This window comes from Tigriopus californicus, chromosome 5 (assembly GCF_007210705.1).
Source record: "Tigriopus californicus strain San Diego chromosome 5, Tcal_SD_v2.1, whole genome shotgun sequence".
NCBI classification, from domain to species: Eukaryota; Metazoa; Arthropoda; class Copepoda; order Harpacticoida; family Harpacticidae; genus Tigriopus; species Tigriopus californicus.
In genome coordinates, this window is record NC_081444.1 from 12,704,229 (window position 1) to 12,721,624 (window position 17,396).

The following is a 17,396-nucleotide window of genomic DNA, read 5'->3' on the forward strand; positions in this document are numbered from 1 at the left end:
ACAACCAAGCAAATATGAAAATACCTATAACCCCAAAATGCAATTATTTTTTTAAAATTGAATGGCCATAAACCAATTTGCTATGAACGGTGACTTATAGAATGTTAACTCATTCATTTCAAGCTTTTGTGGACTTCCTGGTAAAGGCTGAAGCTCTTTACATTCATCATACGTATTCTGGATTCGCTTTGTCATGTATCTCACTTAAGAATAGAATGTATAAATTGCCATCGCTCAACAGGTAATAAACCAGGAAACAGTTTTGATCTTGAGCAAATAATTCATGATAATTACACTTTAGGATATTAAAACTAATGGAACTGCAGGTTCGGCCAAATTTCCTTGGCCAAGGGTAAGAAGCCCTTCCTATATCGAAGTGCAATAATGCTGATACCATTATACCTGGGTGCAATTTCCGTTGTTCATTAATAACCCATCTTGCAAGAATAAGGGCATGTTTTATGATCACTTACAATAAAAATCAACAGTTTTTGTAACCTTTGACAATTGGCATTAAAATTGAATGTTTCAAAAGTAGCAGAATATGTACATAAGTATTGCTAATATGGTATAACGATGTCTTCGGCCGCTAACGTTCACACATGCATATTTTAGAGCTGCAAGATTTTGTTATTCTCTCACATTAACAGACAGAACAGCCACAACAATCATTTTTGGGTGTAAAGGCAAAAGATGGAAATGGAAAAACAAAATACTTTTTTGGCTTGTAAGCGTGTAATTCATAACCCTCATTAGGAAATTTGTTCTTGGGGAAATAAAACAAAAGATATTTGTCTGCACATGGGAAAATCCAGCTTTTTTTATTGCTAAGCAATGAAGGAGGAACCAACCTTTCGCGTTACCGGATAACGATTGAAATAATTAGCTGAGCCGCTCACTTAGTCAATAAAAAGTTTTTCAACTCTTAACGTTGTTAGTTAAGGATTAAAGTTTGACGATTAGAAAAAGGGTAGGTCAAAGCCTTGAATTGAAAAAGCTGTTTTATTGAATTAATGAACATCCTAGAGAAAGGCGTTTTAAACCAAGCTATCAATTTTCTGCCAAATACTTAGAAACGAATGTTTTCTTTGCTCATATTTTAAACAAGTCATTTACTGATACCAAGTTTCAGTACTTAACATTTGATCAATGCAATCGACATTCATTTCGGCAAAATAAAATTCAATTCTGAAAACTCAACGCAAGTAAAAAGGGATCGATAAAATTCAATGACTTGTTTTACACGTTGTCTCGTATTTGTGGGGTTCATTGACCATTTCGTTTCGATTAGAAATCGAGACTACGTTTTTAATTTGCAGGTGACTCCATCCCTCTCAATGATTCGTTCAACTTTGACGAGTCTTATGCCAACAAAGCCGGATGGGACATTTTGGAACGGAAAAGGAATACATTTCACGGGGGTGCCAATAACCCAGAGAAAATCCTTAGACCAGACACCTCCCAAACCGGCTTAGTCCCCGTGTAAGTTCTACGAACACCAACCAATGGCATTACCTTGAACAACGCCCCAAAGGGTTCCATCAATCAAGGTCGTTAAGCTATTCCCATTGTGAACTACATTTACATTCCAACCATAAAGTCCAATTAGATTAACAAAGCCAAAGGAATAATTCATGAGGCATTAAACATACTCATCAACGCCCTTCAACTAGAGTAAGCAAAGGCTGAACTTGAATTATGTCTTGTCACTCAAACCAAAAGAACTTAACTCCAATTTTGCGTGAAGTGACGTTTATGAAGGAATAGTCCAAGCAGAAATTGGAAAGCCGAACGTAAGTATGGTTTGTACCTTAAGGGCAACCCAATATTTAGCATGTAGCCTCTCCAGCTTCCCGCCCAACTTATCAAAAAGGCCCAACTCATATGTTGTACCTGGGTTATGTACCACTTGAAAGTTCCTAGCTCCAAAGTAACTAACATGTGTGAGCACACTAGAAAAGAATTGCCACGGTGACGTCATTGATGTGGAACGAGTGTTCCACAAACCGTTGGAACCATTTAGTTCTACTTGGCTTGTCTCTTCAAGTGAGTGCTATTATCTCTCAACCAAAAACATTGAACACTTTGCGCCTCAGCAATAGAAATGCCGAATAGTGGTAAAGTAGGCCCAGACCCAGAAGTGACCCTAGAAATCGACTCTGGTCCCATTGGAGGTCGCAAAAGTAGCGAGATTGGAGATCTGGGTGACGCTTTCAATTTCTTATTCATGGGTTCCAATCAGGATGGTTTGGAACTCCTGGAAGGAGTGTCCGAGGCTGATACAATTCCTTTGGAATCATTAGTTGAGGATAAGCAGGACCACCTTCAAGTGCAGAATGATGTTCCACCCAAAGCTAAGCGATCCAAACAACGAAAAAAGAGCGTGATTACCTATAATTCCAGCCGAAGACCAAGTCTTGTAGATGGGATCCTGGAAGGCGATCTTTTCAATTTCCAAGACCAAGAGGCGGTTGCTACTGACAAGTCTCTGTATCAGGTAAAATAAATTCTATTTTTATACACCTAACAAGACTGAAACATTTCTGGAAAACATCTATTTGCAGCTCTCTAGGGAAGGTGACTATCGGACCATTGCCAATATCCTTCAGAAGATCCAATACCGGAATTCCAACAAGCTTCACAGAATAGTGAATCAGTTGGATAAGAATAAGATATCTGCCCTTCATTATGCCGCACGTTACGACCACTTGGACATTGTTAAGCTTTTGGTGGGTTATGGAGCTAATGTTAACAACAAAGGAGATGATGGACTCACACCCTTGCATTTTTGCGCCAGGTGAGCTTCTGTTAAAAGACTAATTGCTTTTTACCACTCTAATGGAGCCAATTTGAGCGTTACATTTGTACCATCATGATGTTATTCTTAATCGATGCTTCAGGTTCAAACTTGTGGACAGGAGTGCTCTTCCTACACCTCATTTTCCAGAAACTGTCAAGGATTTCAATCAATTTACAGAGAAGATTGTTGGGCATGCAATAGGTAAAAGATTGTTTTCAGGATAGGTGTATTGAACCCTTGTTAAACATCTTATTGATCTATATAGGAGGAAAGGCGTTCAGGAATAAATATTGTGCCCTAGGTAACAGGCTAAAAAAAGATGTTAATCTATGTTTGGTTGTGACTTCCTTTGTCTATAACTCCTCGTTGTCACTGTGTCCAGAATTGTACATTGATTATGACGTATGAGTTTGTCATTGTTCCAATTCTCTTTTCCTAGAGCTCCCATGTGTGTTTGTCTTCCTGAAATGCACCCTCCTGTCAATTTTTCTTGTTTTATTCCAGATGACGAATTGAAGGCCAAGGTTGAGAACTCAGTCATCTATTACCTGGTCATGAAAGGAGCACATATTAACGAGAAAGACAAATATGGCTTGACTCCGTTACATTATGCTGCTATGCGAGGCAATGATGAGGCCACCATAGAGCTCATCAAGTGCACCAACCAAATTGACATTGAGGTACCAATCTCAGACTTGGGACACATCTCCGATATCTTCAGGGACATGGGCCAAGTGAATAATTGATGACTCTAACTCTTTCTCTTTCAGTGTAAGGACGAACAACGCCTCACTCCTCTTCACTTAGCTTGCACTTATGGTCAGGCAAATACGGCTAAGATCCTCTTGGAACATGGGGCAAACATTCTTAGTATTGGGGAGAAGTATCAGTCAGCTTTGCACAAGGCCGCTGCCATTGGCAACCTTGAATTGGTTGAAATGCTTACAGCTGTGGCCAAAGCCACACTGAATGAAACCGACATCGAACAGGCAAAGAAAAACAGGGTTTAGTACGTTGAAATGACATTGGGTAGGCTGAGTTTTGATCTATTGTTGCAGATGCTCAAAGATGAAGACAATGATAACAATACCCCTTTGCTTTTGGCCGTCGAAAGTGGATCAGTGGATATTACGAGGCACCTTCTAGACTTTGGAGCCAATGTCAACCATTTTAACAAGGCTCGAGTGTACCCTCTGCATTTGGCGTGTACTATTGGTAGTTTAGAAATAGTCAAATTGCTTCTCCATGTGAGTTATGGTGCGTGTGAAGAAATCATTCACCTAACTCTAATTTTCGTTCCATTTCCTTCACAGCGACAGGCAACTATTAATTGTATCAACAGTAGCTACCAAACGCCCTTACTCGTTGCATCAGCTTACAACCACGTGGGCATTATAGAGTACTTGTTGAAAAAGGGCGCGAAAATTGAAAAACGAGACCGGGACAACTTCACGCCTTTGTTATTGGCAGGGGCTGAGGGTAATGCCGAAGCTGTAGAAGTTCTCTTGAAGCATGGTGCTAACATTTATGCTCAAGATAGAGAAGACAAAAGTATTCTGTATTGGGCAGCGGCACAAAATCATTACCAGGCCATTGAGGTATGCCTAAGAAGCTTTTCTTGTCTTTGGCTTGCAAACAAGAATCATTGACACATTCCAGGTGTTGTTGAAAGACAAAAGATCTCGGAAGCTCTTAGATGCATGTGACCGTTATGATAATTCCCCATTGCATGCCAGTGCTAGGAAAGGCTACTTGGACATCGTTATCGCTCTATTGGAGGCTGGTGGGGATGTCGACAACAAAAATGAGGACGAACAAACCCCTTTACATTTGGCAGCCGCTGAGGGTCGAACCCGGATTTGCAAGGAGATCCTGAAGCGTGACAAATTCGCGGTCAATGACGAGGACTCCGATTCGAACACTGCATTGCATCTGGCCTCAATCCATGGGCATTCCAAAGTGGTGGCTGCCCTCATTGAATCCGGAGCTGATATTGAAGCCCGAAATTATTATCTATGGACACCCTTGGATTGTGCCGCAGCATATGGGCAACCAAAATGTGCCAAACTTCTTCTCGATGTAACTTTTCATCTCGCAAATACAAAGAATAGCAGGTTTCTTTTTTCATGATATTCCAAATTTCAGGCCAATGCTCCCATTGATCCGATGGACAAAAACAAGACCACGCCTCTGCATTTAGCCGCCCGATCGGGTCACGAGAAGACCGTTAAATTACTCATCGAAAGGGGAGCTTCCCTTGTTCAAACGAACAGTGAAGGTCATAACGCCCTTACCATGGCCATTCTCCACGGAAAAAAGTAGGTGCCACCCTTGAAGAGCGAGTGAGTCATTGGAACAGATCATTAACAAGGCCTTTAATTGTGGAAATGAAGTAACTAATCGTTTGCAAGTTTCAGATGTTGCAGTATCCTTAAAATCTAGAAATTTGACTATTGATTATGAAGCGAGCTCAGAAATGAGAATATGTTCATGCTTCAAAAGACTGAATCCAAATAATCTTAACTAAGAAAATAAGGAAATGGAGGAAGCTCTGAATTACCCTATTTACTATGAATTATTCTACCGAGCACAAGGTGTTTCAATATCAATACATTGCGCTTGAACTATAATCATCTCTGATAATCACAAGAACATTATTCAAATCACATGAATTCTACAAGAGGGATGAAAGTTCTTTACCAAAAAGAAAGCGTAGCTCAAAAATTGTTTCTGCTACGCCGGAACAAAAAGTAACATGCATATCCTCATTAGGTATTAGGTGGCAATTAAACTGTCATCTAACACTGTCTTTTTTTCGTCAATCTTTCAAAGAATGTCATTCTTGTCACTTTCATTCCCGATTTTTTAAGTAGTTTATAAAAAAAAGCATGGCGCTCAACAAAAAGGTCATTTACGTGGACATGTAAAAACTGCAGTACGTATTTTCTCAAATAATATTCATCTCAAATAATATTCATCTAAAATGAAATCTAAGCTTAGTCGCTGAAAACTATTCAATAAAAAGAAGAATATGCGAAAAAAACTTCAAAACATTTTCTAAATGCCATGTTTTAAGCACAATCTTAATATCTCAATTTAAATGAATTTCGTGCATCTCAAGAAAATAACAGATTGATTATTTTTTTGATAAATAGTGCCATTTAGATAATGACAAAAGTTGAAAAACATGTACAAAAAGTAGTAATAAGTCCCATCAACTCGACAAATCGAATTTCAGATGCTATAAATATCTAGAAATTGACTATTGTCTGCCGTTTTCCAAGAGTTCCATAAATGTCAATTAGTTCATAAAATAGCAACGGAAACCCTGAAATATCTTATAAGCTGTTTTTTGGAGGTAATTAAATAGTCAGCTGCTGGCTCAACGTCCAAGGATGTGGCAAATCATAAGATGTCCTCTAACTCTCTCTTCAAAGGGATGTGACCAGCGTGATTATCGACAGCAAGAACTGGATCGAGGCCATGAAGAGCGATTACATTTCCTTAGTGACAGGAGTCCGGGAAACGCCGTTGAGATTGCTTATCAAGCAATTTCCGGATCTAGCCAAACGTGTCTTTGACCGCTGTATGATTACCAACCTCCAATCCGAATCTCAACAAGTTGAGAAAGAGCAATTTGCCACTGTGTCCGGAGATGATCCAAGATTCACTATCACCTTCAACTATGAACTCCTAGATGATGCTTATGGCCTTTTGGAAGATAACGAGGATGATCTCGTGTCCTTTAAGCTGGACAACGGCGAGCTTGCTCACCAAATCCGGGAGTCTGAGTGGATCAACAATGAGATCTGGGATGAGAACCATCGGCTTCTCCCAGAAGCTCAACCGTACTCGAAATCATCTACTATCCTTAAGTTAAACCACCCACTGATGATCATGGTGAAAGAGAAGCGAACCGTAAGTCATATCAAGCAATTTCAAAAGACAACATTTCTCTTGCTGATCCAGTTCCTGAATTCAGCCTTATTTGCGATATCATTAGATTTGACACAAGAGTCCAAAGTGGATTCCAGAAATTTTATTCCATTTCATTAAGATGCGTCTCTTTACCAACTTCATGTAACCCAATACATCTTGCAAGCCCAAGGCTTTTTCAAACCTGAAATATATTCAGCTTTTAAAATAAGTAAAACTATTCCCCTTAAAATAGGGGGCACCAAATTAGACACTTCTTCTCCAACATGGAATTCGACAACTAATGAGCCAACTCAGCTTGTCATTTTTTTGTCACGGACTTCCTTGCACCTAACGATAAGGATGAGAAAAACTAAATCATGCGTACGCTCCGGCCCCTCAAACAAGGGTAATTTCATTTTCTACCTACAAATCTTCGCGTTTTGAATAGAGTCTTTTGGGACACCCATTGTGCATGGCATTGGTCCGTCATAAGTGGAACAGTTTTGGGCGCTATGTCTATTACCTCACTCTGAGCTTGTACTTGCTCTTTGTTGTATTCCTCACGGACTTCATCATCAACACACCCGCTCCCTACAGTGCCTCTGATCTTTTTGAGCGTAAAGGTCCTGGTTCCAATTATAACAGGTCGGGCAATGTGAAATATTTATATACTATCTTCGGTTGATTTCATGCTTGGAGTCCTCTTTTACGGTAGATCCATGATCCTGAAAATCCTGAACGATAACTACAATGGGGGATTTGGTTCAGAAGCTGCGTGCATCGCCCTTAGAGATGAAGTCAAGATCGAAAGAAGGTCATTGGCTTTGGTGGGAAAAATAGTGATCTTGGCATTGGCAGCTTTCCATATTTTGAAGGAAATGTTCCAATTGGCCCAGGTAAGGGAACAGGGTTAGATTGGATTGGTTTTGGAAAATGTGGATTGCGAGTTTCTTGACAATTTGTACATTGTTGTGAATATACTAATTCATATTGGGTGGATTGTGTTTTCTCTTCATTGTTATCATATAGGTCCGATTATTGGACTCTTCATTCACGTGGGTATGTACGAGTATGTCATGCATGTTTTTGTCGCCTCTTCCATACACATTGTCCACTGTCATTTCCACTCAAACCTCCCATGAGGGCGTATGTAGAGTTTATATCGAGACAGTTATCTCGATATATTATATTATGCACATATATTCAATCGAGGCCACTAGGTCACAAGAAAATCAACTGTGTTTATTTTTTTGCGAACATCTCGAACATTCCTTCCCATGATTTGTAGCGGCTCCATGGTGCATGTTCCAACTCATTCATGCAAGTTCGTTTCTAATCCTTTGAATATTCGTATATGTGATAGGCTCGGTTGACCTACATTGGAGTGGAGAACGTGCTTGAATGGGCTTGCTATATCACAGCCATTTTATTTGTTTGGGACTTCACGAGCTGCCACCAGGAAACGGGTCTACGATACGATTGGCAATGGCAAGTGGGTGCCTTTTCCATTACAATGACTTGGTTAAACTTGTTGTCCAATGTGAGGAAATTTCCTTTCCTCGGGATATACGTGGTCATGTTCACGGACGTGCTTCAGACCTTCCTTAAGTTCTCCATCATTTGCGCTTTGTTCATTATCGCCTTCTCTTTAGGCTTCCACGCCCTTTTGATCGAACAGGTAGGCATCAGTGTTCATTTCAAAACGTGGGTTGCATATCGATATTGTAAATTGGTTCTTTAGGAGAACTTTGGAAACGTATGGGTGGCCATGATGAAGACCACCGTCATGATGATTGGTGAATTTGAGTTTGATGATCTCTTCTTCGACAATATTAGTAATTCTGACGAGAACAAGGAACATATGGTACTTCCCTACCGTGAGGCCACATTTCTCTTCTTCTTGGTGTTCATGATCATCATGTCGATCATCGTCATGAACCTATTGGTAGGTCATTGGTTTTGAAGGCCAATCGAACTTGTTTAAACCAATCTAGTCTTGTTCAAATTAGGTGGGTTTGGCCGTTGACGATATCAAAGCCGTTCAAGACAATGCGGTTCTTCAAAGGCTGGCCATGCAAGTGACCTTAAATCTGGATGTTGAGAAAATCCTCCCTGAGTTCATTCGAAGACGCTTCATTGTCCGCCAAGAAGTAGTGTTGCCGAACCAGAATAAATCAATATTTGCCAAAATCTTTCATGATGACAACACCCTCAAGCGGATAGCCTTCACAGTCGTGGCCAAAGGAAATGAGGTACCCATAATGTTCGAATTATGAAATAATTTGTAAGAAAGACCGTTGACAGAGTCTCAGAGTCTCGCCATGCCTTTCAGGACAAAATGGATCGATTGTCCAGTCGTGTGGAAGACATCAATCAGAAATTAAAAACCGTCAAGGAGGCCAATAAGGAAATTCGCTCAGAGGTCGGTCAAATGATCGCTGTCCTTCTATCTATGGCCAAGCAACTTGGCACAAATACTGAGGAATTGGAAAACGAAACCATGCCATCTTCACCGTTATGAGCTGACGAGCAATATTGAGACAGAGCCCTATCAATGACATCATGATTTCCATCAGTCGTCAAATTTTTGTTTAATACCGTCTTGGGGTCCCTCTCAAAATCAGAGAAAAACAGTTTCTTCTTCAGATTCTCAGAGGAATTAAGAAAGCATTAAGCATTCTAAATCCATGTACAACACAGTACAAAATGGGAATGAATCATATGAGTTATACTGATAAAAATCATTATCATGATAAAAGCACAATCATAATATAAGAGAAAGGCAGCATAATATTTATGATGCATTCCGATAAAAAAATTGAACAAGATATCTGAAAATAGAAAAATAATTTAAAATGGGATATCAATATAAAACGGAGAAATTGCGACTATTGGGGTTTGCAAGGACAACAGTTCGGTTCGTGTAGTCGTTCCTGATCAACCGATCCATCCAAGTTAAGTGGAATAACGCGATGTCCACTTCTCCTAGAACTACCATTGGTTGTCCTCAAGGATCTGTCTTATCCCCTTTACTTTTCCTACTTTACGTTGTCGTTCTCCCACTTTGGTTTCCGAAACAATTTCGCAAAGGTCAAATAAGTTTCGCGGACAACAATAAGCTGGTGGTTGGTGACTAGGATATAGGGGAATTAAAAAACAACGTGGAGAAAGCAGTCAACTGCTCCTTGATATTCATGGGCGCAAAGCGTTTGAAGGGCAATCCCTCAAAAATAGACCTCTTTATCTGCAGGGGGAAGGGCTTTGCAGACACAGGGCAAGTGCATATTGGAAGTGGTGGAGAGAAACCGTTATCGAATCCAATGAGCAGGGTCCTTAGAGTTTCAATCCAACCCAACCTCGGATGGACTCAACAAGTGAAGACATTACGGTTGGACATCCATTGAGCACTTTGTACCCCTCGGCTTCTTCTCTCTAGGATCCTGGCCACAGTGGGTATACCGTCAATTGTTCTCTCGAGAATTTGGTACTGTCTGCCTTTGTTTCTTAAGATTCAAACAAACGAAGAGCAAGAACAGATTTGCTTACAGAAGGACCTCCAAACGGGAATGATTAACATCCTTGGGGGAACTGAAAGGTGATAAATTAAAAGTTCGGGATCTGCAGTGGCCTTGAATTTCTACCAATAAACCACATGTGATAAAAAAAACCCTTGTCAAAACCTGGAAGGCACGAAACACCCAGCATTACACACTCCATGAATACATCAAACCCAAACCACCATAAATTGACAAAAAGCTCTAAAATGATAAGTAAGAATTAGTCCAGTACGCAAACACTTTTATGAGGTATGTTTGGGTAGATACATATTCAAGGACTATTCAGCTGCTCATGGAACTTTCATTCTTGAGATAAAGTAAAAGTACTTTTTGAAATAATTTACCAAAAGTTCTAAAACACACCTTTTATAGAACGATCTTATGGGAAATGACGATCGCAAAAGTTATGATGGCTTTGAAAGCAAACGGATAAAACTCCTTGCTTAATTCTTATTAGGTTGTCAAAAAGTGCTCGTAATTTTACCCTTGCAGGACTTGAAATGTTTCACAGAAGAGATGGGGAGGTATTCATTGTGCCGCAATTCTAAGACAACAACCTTTTCAGCAAATATTATTAATTTGATTTAGCGTGGCATCATGTACTGTATTCCCTCGTTTCTAAGTTTGTTTGTCTGCGCCTAAACGAGGCAGAGGCCAATGAAAAGGACGTCCTAGGCCATAGGCCGATCTGGATAGTCCTTATCATTCTCCTTTCACTCCTCTTGTTGCAGACAAACAAACGTAGAAACATAAGAATACGCTCTAAGATGCCCGACTGTAACAAGGTATTTTTCGCTGACCAACTTATTGCTGATCTATTCAAACATCGTACAGACAAAACCAACGGTGTTGAGAGGATTTTCAATTCCTAAAAGAGTAAAGTTGCAAACACTTTTGACATCTTAATAGGGATGAACAGAGAGCTATATATTGTATACTTGTAGCATACCAACGACTTTTCATCTTTTTCCACTAAATTGTGCTAAAGAGTTAAAACTAAGTTTAGCAAAAGTAATGTAAAAGTAGAAACCATCCTTGTTTTTTTCTCCAAAGCAACCAAAAATAATGGCAAAGGTCCGCTGGCAGGGGTCAAAAATAATGATTTCAAAAAGGCGCATGTGTAAAAAGGATTCAGTTGATGGTGGGGTACAATACTCGGACCCATACTGTTTATATTTTTTATCTTCCCCATGCTGTGACTAGACAAGAATTACATTATCTCATCTTATGCTCAGACACAAAGCTTGTCATTGGAAGAAGTGGGTCGACGAGAGCAACTTGAAATTAAATGGATCCAAATTCCAGATAATCTCCTATTGCTCATCGACCTTTCCTCTTCATTACTTAGGTAATGAGGGCTCAAATATAGAAGTTTTCTCCTGTCTCAGCAACCTTGATGTTATTCTTCAGGATGATGGAAAATTGAATATTCAAATCAACCAGACGGTATCTAATGCTGCTCAGATGGCAAGTTGGGCCTTACGCACCCTCAAGACAAGGATGTAGTGCCTATGCAAATGCCTACCATCTATCAATTCATTGTACAACCCCATGCTGACTATGCTGCATTGATTTGAAGTGCTTGCTTCGTTGAACAAAATGTAGATCATACTCCGGCATTTCACTCGGCAGATCTCAGGAATGTCAAAGGTGCATCCAAGGGCTCTCTCATAAAAAAATGACGTACATTTCGTTCACCAAAGTAATGAACGTGTCACATGTATCTAACCCTATTGAAATTATGAAAATGAAACTACTAAGCAAATCTTGTGTCACTCATTTTTTTGTAGGAGGCCCCACACTTTTCAGCAAACTGTCCACCAAGGGCTTTTTACGATGGAAATAGTCACCTCCAAAATTTCAAATAAGACCTGAATGATTTCCGGACCAACCTACAAATTCGATGTCTGATCTGATTCACATTCGAGTGATTGTATAATCAGTTTTGTGCCTTGAACTTATTCAAAACTATGCATAGTAAACAGAGTATTATTGCGTCACCAAAATAGAAAAGATTCACTCAATGGTAGACGACCCCCGTAAAGGTCAAACGGGGAAGCCAACAACTCATCTAGGAGGGTTTACGAGGCTTGGGATCGAATCCAATGCGGGCGTACAAGGCGTTCCTCTTGTCTGTTGAGCTCGGCTCGGCCGCACTCGAGAGGGAGCCACTCTCGTTAGCCGTACTGTTGTGCGTGGGAGAGTTGCCGAAGATGTTCTTCCGAGATTCGGACTTCATGCGCTCGTACTCCTTGATATCGTCCATTTTCAACTCCAAACGGGTGGGAGGACGACGAATCATGACTCTAAAAAGTCGATACAGTCGCCATACAATGCGATGTTATTACAGACCTAAGGCGATTGAACGAATATGTGAGGATAAGTTGTTGGAATTCTGTAGTTGATGTTTTGGTTCGGCAAGGCTTGCCAGGTATTGTCCCTAAAATGTGCCAAAATATGCCAGATTGGGTTGGGATTCGGGAAAGCCTCTTTTATTACCTGTGATTTGATATGCAGCTTGTTCTTGTGCCAATACAGCTTTTGGGTACATTTACTCCTTTGCTACTCAAGAGAAGGTCGCAAAACCAAAATAGAATCCAAGAGTGCTCAATAAAGTCTCCACGCTATTCAACATTTTTATCTATAGTAATCGGTTTTTTTGCTCTTTGCAAAACAAACGCTTGCCATGATACCAAAGTGAAAAAGGGGATGACAAAATACAAAATAGAATCAAAGAGTGCTCAATAAAGTCTCTATAGTATACAATATTTTTATCTATGCCTTATATATTTAAATATACCACGGTTTTTGTCCAGTTTTAACTTTTCAGGGCAACTTACTCCACCAAAAATGTGACAATTATGGGTATGAGTACTAAAACTCAACGCCAAGAGGGCAAAAAAGCAAACATCATCAACTTGACAAAATCTATCGTTGGAACGAAATTCGAGTCACATCCTTCAGAAGGTTTAAAGCGGGACCGGTAGTTAGATGATTTCAAAATGATATAACATAGCAACTAATCAATTAATAGTTTCAAAAATTAAAAACAAACCATCCTGCAAAACCATACACCACCGGGAAGCAATGTATTAATAATACTAATGTTCCTAACGTGTTTTAAAGCAAATCATAGACCATTTTCTACAGAACCCTTATTCCCTAGCGCTCCTGTGTTCTTATACTTGATCCTCACGGTCTCCAGATCTCAAAAAGTACTCGTTAGTGGGCAAACATCCATTTATTTTGAGCTAAACTATAGCTTGAAGGAGGGTGAATAACTTGTATTTTATCATTCTGAATCTTTATCTTTAGTAGGGCAATAACCATCAAATCTAAGCTTCAACTCTTCGAGGGCTGAAATGCCAAACATCTAGGTCTAATATCAGGCTTTTCCATTTTTATTGTCGAGAAAGGAAAAAGAAAATTCTGGTCAATGGTGAGAAGAAGGTCAAGGCATAAAGGACGGTTCGGTTCAAGTGTGTTGCGACCCTTCGACCACGGGGATGGAGATCTTGTCCATGAGGTCATCGATCTGGTTCTTCAACTGTCCCACGGCATCTTCGCTTATGAACAAGTGGGTATCGTCGAGATCTTGCTGGATGAATCGTGTGCCTAAGGCCATTTTCTCGTCCAAATGGAGCAAGAACTGTTTCATGGCCGGATCACACGTGACCAGCACGCCCTTGATCACATTCACCATGACGATAGATGGATAATAGATGGATATATGGATGGATATCGTTCAACCAAACTAGAGCCCGAAAAATTAATCATCAATCAGGATTAGGCCTTCTTAGGTTTAGCCGTGTGCGTCGGGTTGGGCGTAGCGGGATCATTGGCAGAAATCAGATGGAACAACACCACCAAGAGGAACATGCCAATGCCCATAAAGTTAGCGGCCATGGCCAATTGTACGTCTGTGATCATGCTGAACTCAAGTCATGCAATCAATCCGGCCAGAATCTTCGGCAGAAACTGAAATGTAACCCCCACCATGGACTCACCTGACTCGTGCGTCCTCTACCTGAGCCTGATGAGCCTGAGAGGCCTCTCCAATCCAAAGAAACCACTCCAAACTTTGGTTAATCAGGTAAGATTGGTTTGCTGCTTCACCGACGAATCGTGCAGGTTTGCCCAATTTTAATTCAGCTTGAAGGCCAGAAAGAAGGTGATACGAGACCACACCATACCACACCACGCCAGATCAGGGTGGGCATTTCATTTTTGGACACTTTTGTCCACCCCTGTCCAAAAGTGTCCAAAAGTGTCCAAAAATAAGGGTGGACAAAAGTGGACAAAAGTGTCCAAAAGTGGACAAAAGTGGACAAAAATACGAACCTTTAAAACTACAAATATAAAGGATATTCTGTATGAAACCTATCCTCTACTTCAAAAATTGCTCATTGATGGTTCCAAGAGCAAGATAAGTCTTTAAAACCTTTGCCATATTACCTTTAACATACCCAAATAAGGTATTTGAAAGACAGGTTCTTAACTCTTTTTTTCTTACGTTAGATTAGAAAGCAAACGGGAACAAAGCCTCCCTCTAGTAGAATGCAGCTGTTGCAAAGGATTCAAAAACTGAAATAGCTAAACATTATATTCTGGTTATCTGGCTTCATTTATTCAACATTATTAACTTTTTGCAAAAATGTTTTACTTAATAAATCATCAGTCATTTGGGATAACTTCTTAAAAAGTACTAATATTAAAAATTGAATTTCTTACGAATTGCTAAAATCTAATAATGACATATTTTCCTATACTTATGGTTTTTCTTCCATAAGTAAGTTAATTGAGACATTGTTAGGCATATTTTTAACTTTTAAAGATGCGCTTGATGTCAGGAAATGAGATTCCCAATGTTTCTTAAAGAAACATATATCTTAGTTTTTAGATGTATTATAAATATGTAATTCATGCACTCCTTATAAATATGTTATGTATATTACAAATATGAGAAGTATTATTGGATATTTGATATTCAGCTCCTAAGCTTTTTTAAAATTAATTTTTTTAAATCTTTGTTAAAATTACCCAGCACCAAATGCCCTGATTATAGTGTGGCTTTGACTTATTAACATTCAAAATATATTAAAGATATTTGTTTTGACTTTATAAAGCTGTATTGTATCAAGGTAACGGATTTCGTTAAGTGTATATCTGGAATTAAAAACGTTAGTGAAAAGGCTAGTTGTTACTTCAATTTATGTGTTGAAGAAAGCTTAGATTTTATTGATTACTGATTCTATTTGCTGGTTCACATCTAGATTTGGTAAAGAAATAACATGATTTAGGGTTTAAAAGTGTTTGCTTGTCAATCCCTTTTGCACAATTGTACTTAATTTTGGACACATTCTGCCCACTTTTGTTCACTTTTGTCCATTTTTGTCCACTTTGTCCACTTGTCCTTTTGTCCACTTTGTCCACTTTGTCCACTTTTTGCCACTTTTGGACACTTTTGGACACTTTTGGACACTTGGTGTCCAAAAGTCACGCTAATTCTCAAAATTGCCCACCCTGCGCCAGATATCCTGAATCTTTAAGTACCGAGTTTTTTTGGATAAAAAAAATAAGTGAAAACATAGCCCAGAATAGCTAATGAAAAAGAAAATCACATACAAAAAAACAAATGATTTACTTCGGTATAGGAAGTAGGAGCCAGAAAAATATGTGATTATTTCATTAAAAAAATGCAACTGGATTCTGAAAAAAATCGAAAATAAAGGGTTAAGGACTATTTCTCATTAGACTATTTTGGTCTTTTTAAAAGGCAAACCTTATTTGAACATTCTGTTTTTTAAACTTTTTGATTAAGGGTCTTATTTATTCTTCATGTGTTATAAAGGAAGTTCAAGGAAAAATTATGTGCAGTCCCTGTTTCTTAAGACATTTTGTGGAGGGATGATTTAGACATACATGACAGCATGGCCTGTTTGTCTTCATGGTCATATTTGAATCACAAATGTTACAGTTTCAAATCAATTAGTTATGTGAAGTAAAGGAAAGTCAAGGAATAATGAAGTGCTGCACCCTAATTTTGGATATCTTGTGGAGGGACATTTGAGACAAACATTGAAACCAACTTGCACCATGATCCAATTGAATTTTCAATAATTGAATAAAGTTGTGTTACAAAAATCACCAATTTCAACTTTTTATGCAGTTCTGTCACTGCATAGAAATCTTGTCTCAATATCAGAATGGTGCTCTCTTCTAAAAGTCTGTGCACTTTAAATAAAAAGTCGATAAATCAACAGTACTGAGTATCTCTGGCTGGTACTAACTCAGTGGGTAAAACATAGCAGTCAAATCTGTCAATTTAACGATTTTATACTTCAAACACAGAAATTTACCAATCAAGCAATTGAGAATGTTTTTTGAATGAAATGTGTGCCATACTATTGATTCAAAACTATAACATTTGTTATAACAGTAAGTTGCACAAAAAAGGGTTTACTTTCTGCACTTCAGAGGGCGCTTTGTGAGTGAGCCTGTCCCAAATAAAGGGCCGATTTGGCCGATTCATCTTTATTGAATTGTGATGGATTTGTGTTGTTTTGGGCAAATTCTTTCAGAATCTTATGTATAATTAATTACCTGGGTCACATCACTCTCATGGCACGTCGCCAGTTGTTTATTTAGCAATCTCCCGCCGTCTTCCCGTTTTGTTTGGGCTGTCTGACGTTGCAAATAAGGGCCCTTATTCAGGCCATGCGCCATGGCAGTGGCAATAAATGCAAATAATGCGTTTGTCCGTAACTAGTCCAAGGAGCCCTGAGCTAAGCCTAACGGCCCCACGGCGCTCCTTTTGCCGCTGGCAGTGAAAAAAACCCGGAAACATTTAAACCTTCAAAATCAAATCTTATTGACTTTTCAACTTTCTAGTAAGTTGATCTAGAAAACTCAAGAAAAGTCATTAGTGGCGTAGTTCTGTCAATGCAATAATATCCTGGCTCAATATCAGAATACTGGTGGCCTCAACAAACGACGAAGATCCCTCATTTTCCCCCAAATCTTCTGCTTCAAGTTGGCAGCAAGAAATTGCCGGATTACACAAAACTGGCCTCGACCATGTCAGATTGGCAGAGCCAGAATCTTGGACGCCCGTCCTGTCC

At 39.3% G+C, this 17,396-nt stretch overlaps 3 protein-coding genes across 3 annotated transcripts; 1 reads left to right on the plus strand and 2 right to left on the minus strand.

Moving 5' to 3' along the window:
• Positions 1-2,072: 2,072 nt before the first annotated feature.
• On the plus strand, positions 2,073-9,814 carry LOC131880825 (transient receptor potential cation channel subfamily A member 1 homolog). The gene is made up of 17 exons (XM_059227535.1): positions 2,073-2,497; positions 2,565-2,797; positions 2,901-3,001; positions 3,305-3,480; positions 3,571-3,809; positions 3,840-4,047; positions 4,114-4,398; positions 4,460-4,879; positions 4,946-5,118; positions 6,238-6,718; positions 7,167-7,363; positions 7,434-7,614; positions 7,748-7,777; positions 8,082-8,396; positions 8,460-8,663; positions 8,728-8,970; positions 9,051-9,814. Exons 1-17 carry the CDS (start codon positions 2,105-2,107, stop codon positions 9,237-9,239), a joined length of 4,068 nt encoding a protein of 1,355 aa, XP_059083518.1. The 5' UTR covers positions 2,073-2,104; the 3' UTR covers positions 9,240-9,814.
• Positions 9,815-12,248: 2,434 nt separating this feature from the next.
• Positions 12,249-12,707, minus strand: LOC131880700 (anaphase-promoting complex subunit CDC26-like). The gene has a single exon (XM_059227384.1). It carries the CDS (start codon positions 12,575-12,577, stop codon positions 12,347-12,349), a length of 231 nt encoding a protein of 76 aa, XP_059083367.1. The 5' UTR covers positions 12,578-12,707; the 3' UTR covers positions 12,249-12,346.
• Positions 12,708-13,660: 953 nt separating this feature from the next.
• On the minus strand, positions 13,661-14,219 carry LOC131880701 (general transcription factor IIH subunit 5-like). The gene has a single exon (XM_059227385.1). The coding sequence runs from the start codon at positions 13,976-13,978 to the stop codon at positions 13,751-13,753; it is 228 nt and encodes a 75-aa protein (XP_059083368.1). The 5' UTR covers positions 13,979-14,219; the 3' UTR covers positions 13,661-13,750.
• Between the last annotated feature and the right edge of the window lie 3,177 nt (positions 14,220-17,396).